The sequence below is a fragment of the Chenopodium album genome, chromosome 19 (genome assembly GCF_948465745.1).
Source record: "Chenopodium album chromosome 19, dcCheAlbu1.1, whole genome shotgun sequence".
In the NCBI taxonomy this organism is placed as follows: Eukaryota; Viridiplantae; Streptophyta; class Magnoliopsida; order Caryophyllales; family Amaranthaceae; genus Chenopodium; species Chenopodium album.
In genome coordinates, this window is record NC_137852.1 from 18047954 (window position 1) to 18064121 (window position 16168).

The window sequence follows — 16168 nt, forward strand, 5'->3', positions numbered from 1 at the left end:
AAACTTTTTTGTGTAGATAACTTGTTTTCCACTGTTATTGCGCTATATCGACTACTGAGTATCTTACAAGCTTATGGAGTTAAGGTAGTAGTACATCACTCACCATTTCATCAACTGAATATAATTTTGTACATGGTGTATTCAGAATATGGAGGATGTGTACAATATATATGCTGGCTGTAATACTGCCTTACTGCTTCTGGTTATGAATTACACTGAAAGATCAAAGATGCCTAACATAATGAAATACTCAGCTTTGCCTTCTACAGTACCATTGCTTGAATGTGCCTTGGTGCTTGCCTCAATCTGTCAATCATATATGCCTATTGCTTGCCTCAATCTGTCAATCATATATGCCTATTGCTTGCCTCAATAATATACAAGTACAAAAGTATACATACAGACTCAGTAGTCAGTATTATCTTTCTGTCCATTAACTCAAGCGAGCTAACTATATAATTGAACATGTTAGTTATCTTACTTGTAGAGCTTAAGAGCACAACTGCCTCATTACCATGAATTAACCAGATGATATGAGTAAAAATTTCAAGATTTTTTTTTCCCCAGTTGCAAACTGAGCTTTGCTACAACTGCAAAACATTCTATATACCTAATGCAAAGGCTGTCAAAATAAAAAGAAACAACTAATCAACCCAAAAAGTTTACTCTGACAATCAGCATACCAGACTTTTAACAAATGATTCCATCTTATTAAACTTTTCGTTCTTTTTACAAAAAAAGGTGATTTGATTATACTAAAGATAAGATAACAAAATAAACCATTAACTCATACAGGAAAAGTGCACAATAGACTCCAGAAATTACAAACATAAGAGCATTATACTACATACTAGTGCTACTAGTTTACATCAGTAGAAAACGAACTCATTAACACCGCATCATATAACCAAATATTAATTAGATAAAAAAATTACTGAGTAATTCGAATTTATTAAAACCTAAAAATCTTCATCCATCTTGAAGACAGGGCAAAAATGGAAAGGGGCAAAAAGTTACTGTTCATCACGAACACTAACCACCCCAAACCATTTTTTGAGGTAAGTACAGATATAGAATAGTTCCAAGTGACTCAAAGCGACAAATTGGGGCACAATGTCAATAATTAAGTCTCCATTCCCACATTCATTTATCAATATACACTACAATTGGGCTTCATGTTCAACAACTGAGATTATCCTTTAGGTGATAGCAAGCTATTTATGTGGAAATGTGGGAGGTAAAGCTGGCTTGGCCATTGAAGTGGAAAAGACCAAATATACCCTGTTTTCCTGTTGTAACAAACCAAATCATACTTGTCGTCCACTGGAGTGGAAAGCAGAAGATCCTCATGTTCCAAACTAAACCAAGGTCTACTACCTCCAATCTTAGAAGTATGAAGCACACTCTGAAGCCTACAATACATATCACGTGAATTAAAATCCCTACCTCTAACCCAAGTGCCAGATTTTGGGTCTACCATTTCCCAAATCTGGCATACTGGAAGATCATTGGCATTCATCAGACCCATACCTGTCTTTGTCCTAAATATGAATTCCTTCGGAGCTTTGTCACCCGCGAAATCTTCTGGTGCAGGGAACCGATACATGGTTTCAGAATCCACATCCAAGGCAAGACCAAAGTTAAAAATACAAGGATACCAATAAACAAACCCTGCTCTAGAAATCGGTGGAACCATCAGTGTCCTCTGACTCAGAAATGACATATCTGCGTCTTCATTCATTGTCATTGAATGACAGTCAATGGTTCTCCAGGTTTTGTCGACAGCTACTGTACATACCATAAGCTGCACATTCCTTACAGTTTTAGACAGGTCATTAACTCTGAAACCCAAAACATCTACTGGTTTTCCTGTTTCAGAGACAAGAGAAACATATACAACAACCACTTTGTATTGCCTGGAAGAAGGGGTAAAGGCCAAAACAGCATAAGGTGTAGCAAGTATGCGTACTCCTGTCAGAGGAGGGAGGCTCAATTTTGCTTTAGTTAGGAGATTCATTACATGCAATACTTGTGGATTTGTCTTATCATGAAGCAAGAGCAGACCATCACACGAATCTAATACAGTGGCAGGAAATGGAATTTCATGTATACTCAGCTGCTTGAGACCAGTAGTATTAAGACAGTAAGCCCATTGTGGCTCAGCCTGGTTTTGAAGAACGACGCCAGAAGATAATAAAGATGAGCAAACAAGGTGTGCACGAATAAATATTGGGTCACTGATTATATCATTCCACTCCTTGCAAACATACCTCATTATCTTATGGAGAACTGTAGCAGGAAGAAATACTAATATGTTGAAAATTATATCACTGGGAATTAAAGGTGATGCTGAATACTTTTCTGTCTTCGACCTCTTTCTGTAAGCACTTATCCAAGCAGCAAGTGTTTGATCTTCTATATAGTTCTCTATTCCTAGGTCCTAAAATTTCATTATAAAAAAAATTTAAATAAATATAAATAAAGAAATAAATAAATAATAATAATAATAATAATAATAATATTAATGATACAAAATAAACACCCACGTGCAATACAACATATATATACACTTTTTATATGAAAGATGAAGACACATACAACTTCAGTATGCTCGAAACACTCCACCACATTAGAGAAGAAGAAATACAAGTTTTCCCCCCACCTTTTTTTTTTTGTCCTTTGTTTATTTTGTTGAAAACGATATGTAGCTATTGGAACCGGATAAAATGTGGCTTCAAACAGAGAAGAATGCAGGGAGAGAATTTATGCAGACTACTTTTACGATTCATTATACTGATTTATGTTTAACCGACCCCATATTTTGGGATTAAGGTTTTGTTGTTTATTTTGTTAAAAAGTTTGCTTTATCCCAAAATGAACAATTAGAGACGTTAGTGAGCCAATACACTCGCGAAAAGCTCACAAACAAGCTCGGTCAAAGCTTGTTCATATATAAATAAACGAGTCTAAACATAAGGTATAATTATCATTGATGGACCTTCATTTTTCTTTTTCTTATCCTCCGGTTTTTTGTTCTCATCCTACACATTATAATACAAATAAATTACTAACTTTTGTTATTACATAAATTACATATATCAAAAGATAAGAATATATATTATCTACAATTTTTAAGAGATAAGCATAATATAAAAGGTCTAATTACCATTGATGGCTCTTCATTTTTCTTTTTCTTATCCTCCAATTTTGTTGTTTCTTGATTTCACCCAACAAATCATGATATGAATAAATTACAAACTTTAGAACATACATAATAAACTTTAGAACAAAGTATAAGCTTTAGAATATATGCAGGATAAACTTTAGAACATACATAATAAACTTTAGAATATAAAGTATAAACTTTAGAACATATAGAATAAAATTTAGAAAATAAGCATATACGAAAATCATACCACATCCAATTTTAGTCTTTTCAATACTTTTCCTTGTCCAAATCCAAGGTCTTTTTTAGATTTTATTCTCATATGAATCCTTTCTTTGTTCCACAATGATATTAATGGAACTTCTCGTGGTATCTCCAACCCTTTTCTTTGTACGCGATCAAAAGAAGTTACCTAAAACATGCTGGATAAACTTTAGAATATACATAATAGACTTTAGAACATATAGGGTAAAATTTAGAACATAATATAAATACTACCTCCGTTAAATTATGTGCAACTTTAAAAGGAAACACATACTTGTAGGCAAAATTTGTTTGTGAGTGTAAAATGGAGACAGAAAAAGTAGGATGCATGTGATGAGGAGAGAGATAAAGAGAAATGATAACCTAAAAAGGAAATAAAATATTTGTTGCAAATAATGTATGGTCCATTTTTGGAAAAAGTTACACATAATATTTAAGAGAGGTAGTAACATATAAATAATGGTAAGTAATTAACATTACCATAAAAAAAATTAAAGGACCCGTGAAGTAAGATTTTCCATCTTGACATTCCTTACAAGATTCCATCAAGTGGTCCTTAACAAAAGTGCACCAATCCAGCTTAACTATTTTCTTCGTATCCATACAACTATACAAAAATTTAATGTATAGTGCTTTGTTGTTAGTTAAGCAGATACAACTATTGACCACACCAACCAAGAAATTCCAAATGAATTCATTGGAAACTTTCTTTCTCTTTTTATCTACCTCTTTCACCTTTTCCATCCTATTAATCAATTGTTTGTTTGTTGGAGCACCCTTTAAGAGACAAAAAAACACATAAAAATTAGAACATAGGTGGAACTAATAATTAATATACAGAAAATATTTTAGAACACAAGTATAAAAATATTTTAGAACATAAGAGGTTATGATTTCAAACTAATTTATGTTTATTATACATTGTTTAGAACATACAAAAAAATACTTTAGAGCATATAGTATAATTTAGAACATAAGCAGAAAATAGAACATATGCCAATAACCACTTTAGAACATAAGGAGAAAATACAATTTTAAAGAATAACCCAAATAACATCTTTAGAACACTATTAAAAGATAAGTAGAAATAAAATTTGGAACATTATACTTAAACTTTAAAACATAGGTTAAATAACTACATAACTGACATTTTAAATTAAAATATTCATACCTTTTGTAAGCCAAAGCCTTTTCTCCAATTTTGTAAAAACTTTTCCCATTTCTCATTGGGTACCTCCGGTGGTTCATGAATTTTTATGCTTCCAATGGGCAACCCATAGGTCATGTGAACATCAGATTCATCGAAAAATATTTCTTCTTTTCTACCAGGTAGCACCAAGCAACATCTTTTGGAATCGAAATTCTTAAGAAGATTTTCTATCATCCTAGAATTAAATTAAAGTTGTCAAGATTTAGAATACAAAATACATTTAGAATAGAACCATATGTCGAACTTAAATTTGGAAATCATAAGGCACAACTAGATTGTTTAGAACATAAGTATTTTAAACGACTTTTCACCAAATGGCATTGAGTACTTAAAAAATTCATCAAATATCATAAGGATTTCAAAATTCACCAAATGTCACTAACAAACAATACAATAACACCTCGTGCCATTAATTACATATAGATGTTAACTCTAAGTTAATGCAATTTTTATTTCACCAAATGCCATTACGTTATAAAATTATTTCATCAAATGCCATTACGTTATAAAATTATTTCATCAAATGCCATTACTTTACAAAATTATTTCATCAAATGTCATTACTTTTTAAAAGTAATACACAATAATCATTTATTTTAATAAATAAAAATAATATTTTTTTCTCGAATTTCGTGACGAAAATTACTTGATTAAAGCTTTGAGGTCATTATGATCTTTTATGTGTACAAATTAAGCTGTGGGAAAAAATTCACGTAAATGCTCCGTAATTTGTGTCGAAAAATATTTCGATTAACGTGTCGTATTTTTTAATCATGAAAATCGAAATATTTTTCTAACACACGGAGCATTTATGTTATTTTTTGTCAATTCCGAGCTAGATTTGTATCCATAAAGAGTCAAAATGACCCCCAAAACCTTGTGCAATCAATTTTCTTGGTTAAAAAAATACAACATGCTAATCGAGATATTTTTCAACACACAAAACGAGGCATTTACGTTTTTTTTTTCCAATTTCGAGCTTAATTTGTAACCATAAAGGTTCAAAATGACTTCAAAACTTTACCCGAGCAATATTTGTCACGAAAATCGAGAAAAAAATTATTTTTATAAATTAAAATAAATTATTAAAATGAACCAATCATATCATTATTTTTATTAATTAAGATAAATTATTTAAAGAAAATAAAAATACTAATATTTTTATTAATTAAAATAAATATTAAAATGAATCAATCATATCATTACTAACGTGTCATAAATTAGTGCCATTTAGTGAATTTTTTAAAAGCTCGATGACATTTAGTGAATTTTGAAAACCTTAATGGCAGTTGGTGAATTTTTTAAGTACTAAGTGACATTTGTGAAATAACCGTATTTTAGAGCATAATCTAAAACTAATTTAGAACAGAAGAATTGTTGAACATTATACAATTTAAAACACTATATATATATATATATATATATATTATACTCCCTTCGTCCCACAATAAAGTACATGTTTTCCTATTTTGGAGAACCAAAATGTTGTTCCCGTTTCTAGTTTTGGATAGTACGTAAAGACTATTATACCCTCAATTTTTTAACCTTATTCATTAAACTTCCTAATCTACCCTTAACTTATCCACCTGCAATGTACTTTTTTTCACTTTTTCTCTCGAACTTTTGTTTATAATTGTACTTTTTCACTTTTTTCCCTTTAAATTATCCACATGCTTTATACTTTTGTCTAACTTATTTCTAGCTTTTTTCCACTTTAAATGTACTTCTTCCACTTTTCCCATTTCTTAAATACCGTGTAAAAAACATAATAGGAACTATATTATGGGACAGAGGGAGTACATAACATAAAAATAAAAAGGAGGATTTTGGGGGTTACTCCTAACCAACCAAACCCCTCTAAGTAACCCCTAACCGAGTAACAACCCCTAAGGCCCTAACGAAGTAAACCCGATCTAATAACTAGAGTAAAATCAAGTAACCCCTAGCCGAATAACTCGAGTAACTCTTAATTGAGTAAACCCACAAGTATTAACCCCTTGAGTAACCCCTAACTATAGAACTGTGGCCAACCACATATAAAAATTTGCCAAATAAAAAATAAAAAATAAAAAAACTTAACGCTAGTGCTTACTGAGAATCGGCATAAAATGGTTCATCCAATTCCAAAAAAGCTCCAAATCCAATTTTCTTAATTGCTTGTTTATGCTTATCAGAAAGATCTTTCAACACTGTTTTCATGAATTTCTTAGGAGGAACTCTTTGATAACGTAACATCTTGTTTAGATTCTTTTCCTCTTTGTTGACTTGGACATCCTCATATTCCTCTTCTTTTTCGATCTTTCTTTTCCTACTTTTCACATTTTTTTTCGAAACACTCTTGGAAAAAAGTTCAGAAAATAAGCACATATTTTAGAAAATAAGCAATCAATTCAGAATATAAGAACACAAATTAGAAGAAAAATATTTGACTTAGAACATGAACTTTAGGACATTCATCAACATAATGTAGAACATAAGGATATAATTTAGAACACATGTATCTACTTAGAACATAAGTTTATTGTTAAAAACACATACTTTAAAGCATAAGCATATAATTTATTGTTAAATAATATTTTTTTTTCCTATATTTCAAATAAAGTTTAGAACATAAGCATATCATTTAAAACATAAACTTTAGAACGTAAGAATGTAGATTACAAAAATAAAGTTACACACATAAGCAAATAATTTAAAATATAAGCATATACATTAGAACATGATAAACTAATTTTAGAACACAAACATATCATTTAAATCATGTACTTTAGAACATAAGCATGAAATGTAGAATATAAAATGCAATTTATGACATAAGCATATAATTTAGAACTTCAACAAATAATTTAGAACCTTTTTACTAACATCATCCACGTCCTCTCTTTCATCATCTTTCTCCCCTAACTTTGGTTCATCCATCTCATCATCAACATCATCCTTATCATCATCATCTTCTTCTTTTGTTTCTTCTTTTTTATCTCTTTCTTCTTTTTCCTTTTTTTTCAATTTTCGAGGTGATTGAAGCCTTGATGGAAGCTTGCTACGTCGTTTAGTAATATTTTGATTTTTAACATGTTTCTCAAATTCCACTTTGTCAATTACTTCCGCTTCAACATTTCCAATAACTTTCCTGTAAAATCAAATATAAATGATTAAAATCATAATTTAAATAACATACAGTACAAATATAAAGTGCTAAGATGAACATAAAATAAGCTTTGTGTAAATTAGAACATATATGATAATCTTTAGAACATAGACATATAATTTTAAACATAATTAGATATACTTTAGAACATTGACAATTTTGAACACAATCATAAATACTTTAGAAAATAATTTAGAACATATACATGTAATCGTATTTAATAATCAATTATCAAAGGGATTCTTTGCGTCTTTTGGATTCTCTTAATCGCACGATATATTTCAAGCTTTATCTGTTTCTCTGTTTTCCCAAACGACGCTAGTCTGTTTCCCTATTTCAATATTTGTAAATACTTAATTCATACCCCAATTCGTCATTGGTATTTGATCAATTCTCTTTTTCTCTCTAACGATCTCTCTGATTTTTTTCATGGTGTGTTGTAATATCCATTCCCTTTTAATTTCTGTGTTAAAATATTAGTATAGATGTTTAATTTTCTTTGAAATTTTTAATTCCTTCATGTGTATTTTAAGTTCTGATAATCAGGGTTGATAGATGCGTCGAATTTACAGTTTCTATGAGATAATTATCAGAGAGTTCAAAGGTATTTTTCTGTCATTTATTTGGTAATGATTTTTCAATGTATATTTATATGTCAATTGCATAATCAATGTTCTTTTTGATATATTTATTGATTTTTTAAATTTTGTTTTTAATCTTCTGAAATAAAACTGTATCAGCACTTTTAATTTTTCTGAAAATTATTTTATTTTTTCTTATGTTTGATATACTATATTTTCATAAAATAACTAACTCTTTTAATAAGTTAATATCCAATCAATTTCACTCATGCATGTTGATTTACAGGTTTCAAATTGTGAAAAGCTTTATATGGTTCTGAAATTTTAATCAATTATTTCCAAAGGTACGAGCAGTATCATTTTTTTTTTTTGACAATTATGCTTGTCTTTCGACTAGGATGATGGAATCGCAAGTTGTGCAGTTTTTATTTGGGTCAAGTTTGTGCAGTTTTTATTTGGGCTAAATATGAGCAGGAAGATTCTGTAATTTTTTTTTGTTTGGTTTTGTTGTGGATTTTGATTTATAGTATCTATATTGCATAATACTAGTGGATATGACTCAGGTATATCATGTGCACAAAGAAAAGAGTTCAGAATTCATTTTATGATGCATACTTCACAGCAATTAGATAAAGATATTTTGTTTGGAAATCCAAAATATTGAAAATACAAAAACATAATTTGTTGTCAAATGAGTATCTTTTTCCATGCCTTATGTTTCAATTCACTTTTTGTTTTCTTGAATATTAATCTCTGCTTATTATATAAGTAACTATGGTTAAAAACGAAGATGTGAGGTGAATTGAAGGTATAAACCAACATGTTTAAAATTATTCACCAAAAACTATTGCTCTGTTCATTTATTATTACTTATATTACATGGCATTTTTGTATTTAATAGGTTGATTTCTATTGATACTTGAATACTTGGGATGCTGCTCTATTTTGTTTGGGGTTGCAGGTGAATGAGGAGAATGAGGAGCATTGGTGGGTGTTTTTCATTTGGATAATTTTGCTTAAACATTGATATAGTATATCACTGTCAAAATTGGAGAATAAATCCTTTTAATGCTATATATCTTATATGTTTTCTTTCAATTTAATAATAATTTCTTTGCATAATATTGAATGACTTAGCACGCTGAAGAAAAAGATGCAAAATATTGAATCAACATTACTAATCCAAAGAGTACTATTAGGGTTTAATTTTCCTATATTTTGTGTAACCTTACTCACACCATGTGTTAACTTCTTTTCCTTAAATGATTTGGACTTGACCTTGGAGAGTACCTTGTTCAATTGCCCCATAATGAGGCGTATGGCAAAATGAATGGTGAGATAGTACCTCAATTATGGTATTTGTCATAATGGAGTGACATCTTAGTTATATGAGTTCTCCGAATTGGTGGAGATGATTGGTAATGTGGTATATTAGACTCAATAATTTAGTTTGGGGTTGCTATCACACATGCACATATGCTTATTGTGGGAGATGTGTAGCTTCATTACACTAAAATCTGGAATTCTTTTAGTCATGCATTTTCCTTAAATTAGCTTCAATTTCATTCTTGCATTATTTTAGTTGAACGGTAGTTTTATACTTCGTATTTGCTTATCTTAATGAAGAAGACATATACTTTGTCTTCAAATTGGAGGTAGGTTTCATCAAAAGAATAGAAAGAAATATAGATATAAGGGCAATATTCTTGTGGTTTCCCAAAAGTCTATTAACATTGATTTTTTAATGTCATACATGTGTTAGCTACTGTACTTTTGAATTTAGCCTTGGAAAAAATTGAATTCATATTTTTGAGCTAGCAATCTTGTAGAGACTTTGTGGGTTAATGTTATTCTATTAGAGAAAATGGTAATATATGAATGGATATGGCAATTTCTAGCAGCTTACAACAGGAAGCTTATGAAGGGGAGACAGTCGACTGCCAGTTCTTCTAAGGCAAAGACACTAATGAGGAGTTCAATGGGAGAGATTGAAGATAACAAGATAGAAATACATGTTAACAAAGCTAGAACAGTACAAGATAGAATCGTTTTACAGTGTTAAATTATTGGGCTGCTTGTATGATGCATATGTGATACCTTCAGAATTTAATTTAAAGGTTTAGATTGATTTCTCGCATTATGCTTAATTTCATTCTACTACCACAATACAATTAGGATATATGTACAATCCATGGGTAATAATCCCAATATGCAATTTAACATTCCATCCAAGAAAATATTAACAAAAATTTAACCCATGCATAGCTTTAAGATTGCAGCAATTTGTTTTAAATTGTAAAAAATATTCTCTCTCCTATTGAAAAAGTTATTTATATACAAAGTACAATGTAATTTTGCTACGATATATTTTAGTATTAGATTGAATCCTTTCATTATGCTTCTTTCAACTGCTACACACATCAATTTGTATTTACAAACCTATTTTGGTCTAAATTTTTATCCAAGAGCAATTCCAATATGCAAATGAACAATAAAAAAACAAAAAATTAACAAAAAGTGCGGGCTAAATAGTAGTTTAGAACATAATCAGAAAATACTTAAGAATATAAATTATAATTTAGAACATGATAAAAAAATAAAAAAATAAAAAAATTAACCATGTCAAACCTCTAACAACAAAACCTTAACCAATCCCAAACATAACCAAATAAAACCACAAAAGAAAAACTTCCTAATCATGTATATTTTGTTCAAAACTTACATAGAGTGCAAATATAAAGGGCTAAGATGAACATTAAATATATTGGACAACATTAGATTACAAAATAAGCTTTCAAACATATATGATAATCTTTAGAACATAATGGAAACTTTAGAACACAGGGGAAAACTTTGGAACACAAGGGAAAACATTATAACAAACTTTAAAACATACAAGGTAAACTTTAGAACATTAGATTAATTACCTTTTTCTTATATAAGTAATTTCTTCTTCTTGTATAATAGTGGCTTCTTCTTCCAAATTTTTAGATCTGTAAATGTTTATAAAACAAAAGAAGAATCAAAGCACGATTATAGTATATTAGATTATCTATACTACCTCCGTTTCTTTTCAGTTGACACGTATTCCTTTCTAGGAAGGTTTTTTTTTAGTTGATACGTTTCCTTTTGGGGTAAATTTTTTACCTTAGCATTTACAAGCTACCCCACTTGCTTTTTCATTTCTCTCTCACTATCTCTCCTCTCCTTAATATAAATAGAAACGGAGGAAGTATATAAGAACATAGGCCATAATCTTACGAAATTGTTCTCGGAACTTCTAATTTTTCTTCATTTTGGCCTTGCATTTTGCTAAAATTTCAAGAAATCAAAAACATTAGTAACATGTACACTCGCTTTTTTGGCACAAGGAAAGTGGTGCTATCACTCATGTCCAAGAGCAAAGGAACAAGTAACAACAGCCACTCATGTTAATTAATGAGAACTTAGATACAAGCTATTCAAAAAGTCAAAACGTTTTGAAATCGAAGCTCCAGTTCAAGTCAAACAAGCAGCCCATACAAACCCCTCATCAATCACAATATATATATAAATATATATATGGAAAAGCTGATATCCACAACTATAACTCCATGCCCAAAAAAAAAATTAGGTCCCAATATGATAGTACAGTCCACGTCATACTTTACATAAAAATTCTTATAGTTCTTCCCTTAGAAGTTCAAATGACAAAAAATTAACCAGTTTAAACTAGACAATCACTTCAGTTTAAAAAGTACGTACCAAAGTTGTTAAGAAACTCAAAACTTCAAGCAAAAAAAAATATATGCCTCCTAGCCCAGTTCTCCTATTCTACATTCTTGCTAAAGATATAATAAAATAATAAAATAAAAAAACACACAACCTCGTGAATCACTGAACTAATTTATTGAAGAAAGGCTATGGAGTTGTTTGGAAAGTGAGGATACACCCTACCCACCACGGCATTACGCCACCACCTAATACACCCTCCACCTCTGCCAACATCACCAACATTCTCATTCCTCTGCCACCAATCACAGCCAACAACCACCACCAAATTCACACCACCATAGCAGCCGCAAAACAACAGCAGTAGCCACACAACGACGACACCAATAACCAAAACAATCGCACATTAATCAGCCAAAAAAACGCACATAAATCGCCCAAAAAAACTAAGAAATAATTTCTCCTTCGTCTATATAGTACAGGGGGTTGCCTTCAAGAACCAAAAAGCTACTAAAATCACGCCAAAAAAACCAAAAAAAAATCGAAAAAATGTAAAATGACATAAAAAACAAAAAAAAAATCAGACAATAAATAATTGAGAGTAGCGCTGAAATTCGAAAACTAAAATCGCTGAAATTCGAACCCTAGTCCGCTGAAAATTCCAGCCCTAAAATCGCTGAAGTCCGAGCCCTACAATCGCTGAAATTTGAACCCTAAAATCGCCTAATGAAAATCAAATCAGAAAATGATACAATTGCTTCAAACATCGACTTGAACTCATGCGAAATTCATGAAAATCAAATCAGAAAAATCGCAAAAATCAAATCAGAAAAATCGCATAAATCAAATCAGAAAATCGAAAAAATTGACTTAAACATCATGCGAAATTCATGAAAATGTGAATAAAATCGAAAAAAACGTACCTGATTTTAAAATCCTTCAGATTGCAAATTTTATGGAGATTTTTTGAGGGTTTGAGGAAAGAGAAAGTCGTGATTGTATAACGAAGAGAGAGAAACTTAGGGTTGTGTTTTTTTTTTTTTAGGATTTTTAAATACCGCACTCAGATCTCTAACTAATGCCCGTAAAATAAAATGTGTTTTACGAATTTACCCTCATAGATATAAACCAAGAATTTACCATTACAATCATAATTTTAACCCCCCACCCCCACCATCATTTACCACTTACAATTACACCTTTATAATAAGGCTACGTACATCATTTTAGGTTATTTTGTGGGCGTTAGTTAGAGATTCAAGGGCAACGTTTAGCTTTCCACTTTTATTTTACATAAAAAAAACCTTTTAAAACCTTTATGGTTAAAAATAAACCACCACGTTCATTTTTTTTTTTAGAGGAAACCTATTTCCCTAATTACCCTCTAATTGACTTAATTAGACTCTAATTTCTTCTCATTTCTTCAAACTAACCTCTAACCCACCAAATTACTTAATAATTAGATTTAATTAATATATAAAAAACTACGACCCCCCCCCCCCCCCACCCCTCCTTCCTCTTCCCTTTCCCCCTCCCCTTCCTTCTCCTTCCTCCTCCCATGGCATCAACCCTCTCCCTCCCTGGACCTGCTGTCCAAATCCCCACACCCCTAGCGATCTCCTCCACGGCCACACGACCCTCGCTCCCTTTCCCCCTAATCACCGTCCGACAACCACCTCCTTGATTTTGAAAAAAAACCCTAAAAATTGATTTGGGGATTTTTTAATTTTGTGCATCTTGTTTGCAGTTGATGCTTTTTGTGGCTTTGATTATGCATGTATGTGATGTTAGGGTGATTTAGAAACAAATTGCAATTGATTTGGACTTGATTTTGAGCATGTTAAAGTAAATAAGAATCAAAAATTTGAAGGGAGGTGGTGGTCGTCAATGGGGATAAGGGGAAAGGGAGGGTCAGCCGGCGGTGGAGGTAGGTCGTCGGAGGTATGGGGATCTAGGCGCCGGGTCCGGTGGTTGAGGGGGTTGCTTCCAAGGGAGGAAGAAGGGGAAGGGATGGTTGGTTGGTGGTTGGGATGGTGGGTTTTTTTATGTATAAATTAAATCTAATTATTAAGTAATTGGTGGTTAGAGGTTAATTAGAAGAAATGGGAGGAAAATAGAGTCTATTTAAGTAAATTAGAGGATTATTAAGGAAATGAGTTTCCTCTCGCAAAAAAATGAACGTGGTGGTTTTTTTAACCAAAAATCTTGTAAAAGGTTTTTTTTTTCGCAAAATGTGCTTCTAATTTTTTTGACAAATTTTCAAAGATTAAAATTGGTTTTTATTTTGTTTTAATCATGACCACTCATCTCAATCTAATCCTACGGTTGAGATTTATTCTTATATAAGATTGGGTTCTTATATAGAAGAAGGTTCTTACCGGATCCTTCCCCTATCAATCATCAACACTATAAACTAAAGTAATCACCAATCTTATCCCTAAAGTACACGTGTCGCGTTCACAACAAAAAATCCGCCAAAATTTGTTTTTTCTTTTTTTTAAAAATAAAAATAAGATAGCTGATAATTAAAAAAAATATATATATACAGCCTAAAAATAGAACAATAATTACAACTTAAATAAATAAAATATTTTTTAATCGTTAATCTATAAAATCTATATTCCCTTGAATCTTTAATCGTTAATATATAAAATGTATTGTTCGTTTTCTACTTAGAAAAAAATTTTAACTCAATTTTAAACTCATAACATGTCAGTAAACTAAAATTAGAGATAAGTACTCTACATTACCGTATCTAATCTATAATAAGGGTGTGTTCTATTCACCAGATTTTTGAACTTATCTAATCTTATCTGTACTTTATTAATTTCCTGAACTTATTAGACTTTATTAAAACTATTTTAGTTGTAATTTGAACTTGGGTAACCCTTATCTGAACTTATTTTTCTTAAACTGAACTTAACTGAAGTTATTGTAGTTGAGGATAATCTAATCAAAAGCTGAGACATGGAATGAACGCAATGATTGTAGCATAGGAGTTGTTTAAAAATGGAAAGGTTGAACCTTGAAGTCATGGGAAGAGAGATCGTTAAGGAATAAGTTGTGCAATTTGGTGTGTAATTTACATGATTCGAGGAGATAAAGGAGAACTAGTTTCGACTATAGGAGTTAATCGAATATGTGAAAAGATTAATTAAGCAATGACTAATATGTCTATCAATGAACCTGGAAACTTGATAGAATAAGGTGGATGGTGAGAACTTCGCAATTTCGAAGAGTTTATGGAAAACTCATGGGGAAAGCAAGACACAATTCATCACATTTGGGTGCACTTACAAGAGAATAAAGTATATACAGAATTGAGAAGGTGTTTTGATGGTCTAGGATGATTAATGAACTAGCAATTATGTGATCAAACATTGGATTTGGCATGCAAGAAGTTAAATTTAAGCATAGGAGAATCACAGGGAAAGATATTACCATACGGGATTCCAGTTGAAAGTGAGATTTATTCTCAATGGATTGTTAAAAATTGACTTTTAGATCGAAACATGGAAACAATATCCTTGAATTGCGATAAATGAACTTGTGAGGAAATTACGTCAAGAAGGTGGTGATCTGAGGCTCCATGGAGCACCTAAGAATGTCGTTTTAAACTACATAAATTTTTCAAAAGTTTGGAGGAGTGTATACAAGAACTTTGGATAAATGATTGGCAGTGAATATAACGATAAAGGGGATATGATGAGAATATTCATTACCAAGGGCGAATGGAAATTAAATTTTGGGATTATTTGAGTTTTTCTATAATGATGGCTACTATGCTAGAATCAACATGACATGATTTGAGACTTTGTAGAAAAAAATGTCCACGATGTTGGAATAACATTTGTGGGATGAAGGTTTTGGAACTTCATGAATAAGGTTATAGTGTGACAAAAGATATAAAACAAAGCTTATGATATGTAGATTGGGTTTGAAGTGTTGAAGGATGTATGCAAGTGAGGACAAGGAATTCTAAAATGTTTCATCATATCATGAGTCATGGAGTTGAGTAATAAGGGATATATAGAACCCAAAGTATTCATGCTTACAGGAGATTTGAGAAAGAAGTGGTAAAGGTGGCT

At 31.0% G+C, this 16168-nt stretch overlaps 1 protein-coding gene across 1 annotated transcript; it reads right to left on the reverse strand.

The window, feature by feature from the left end:
- Positions 1 to 762: 762 nt before the first annotated feature.
- On the reverse strand, positions 763 to 13116 carry LOC145593501 (uncharacterized). Its single transcript, XM_081649753.1, has 9 exons — positions 13004 to 13116; positions 11631 to 11681; positions 11297 to 11362; positions 7494 to 7770; positions 6733 to 6977; positions 4602 to 4815; positions 3911 to 4207; positions 3417 to 3578; positions 763 to 2440 (listed from the first exon to the last, which is right to left on the reverse strand). Exons 2-9 carry the CDS (start codon positions 11675 to 11677, stop codon positions 1193 to 1195), a joined length of 2556 nt encoding a protein of 851 aa, XP_081505879.1. The 5' UTR covers positions 11678 to 11681; positions 13004 to 13116; the 3' UTR covers positions 763 to 1192.
- Between the last annotated feature and the right edge of the window lie 3052 nt (positions 13117 to 16168).

Coding starts and splice junctions, on each gene's coding strand:
- LOC145593501 (XM_081649753.1), bottom strand. CDS start 11,677: ATGCAAGGCCAAAATGAAGAAAAATTAGAAGTTCCGAGAACAATTTC. Junction 7,771..11,296: donor ATTACTTATATAAGAAAAAG/GTAATTAATCTA, acceptor TTGATTTTACAG/GAAAGTTATTGGAAATGTTG. Junction 4,816..6,732: donor CCATTTTATGCCGATTCTCA/GTAAGCACTAGC, acceptor ATTTAATTCTAG/GATGATAGAAAATCTTCTTA.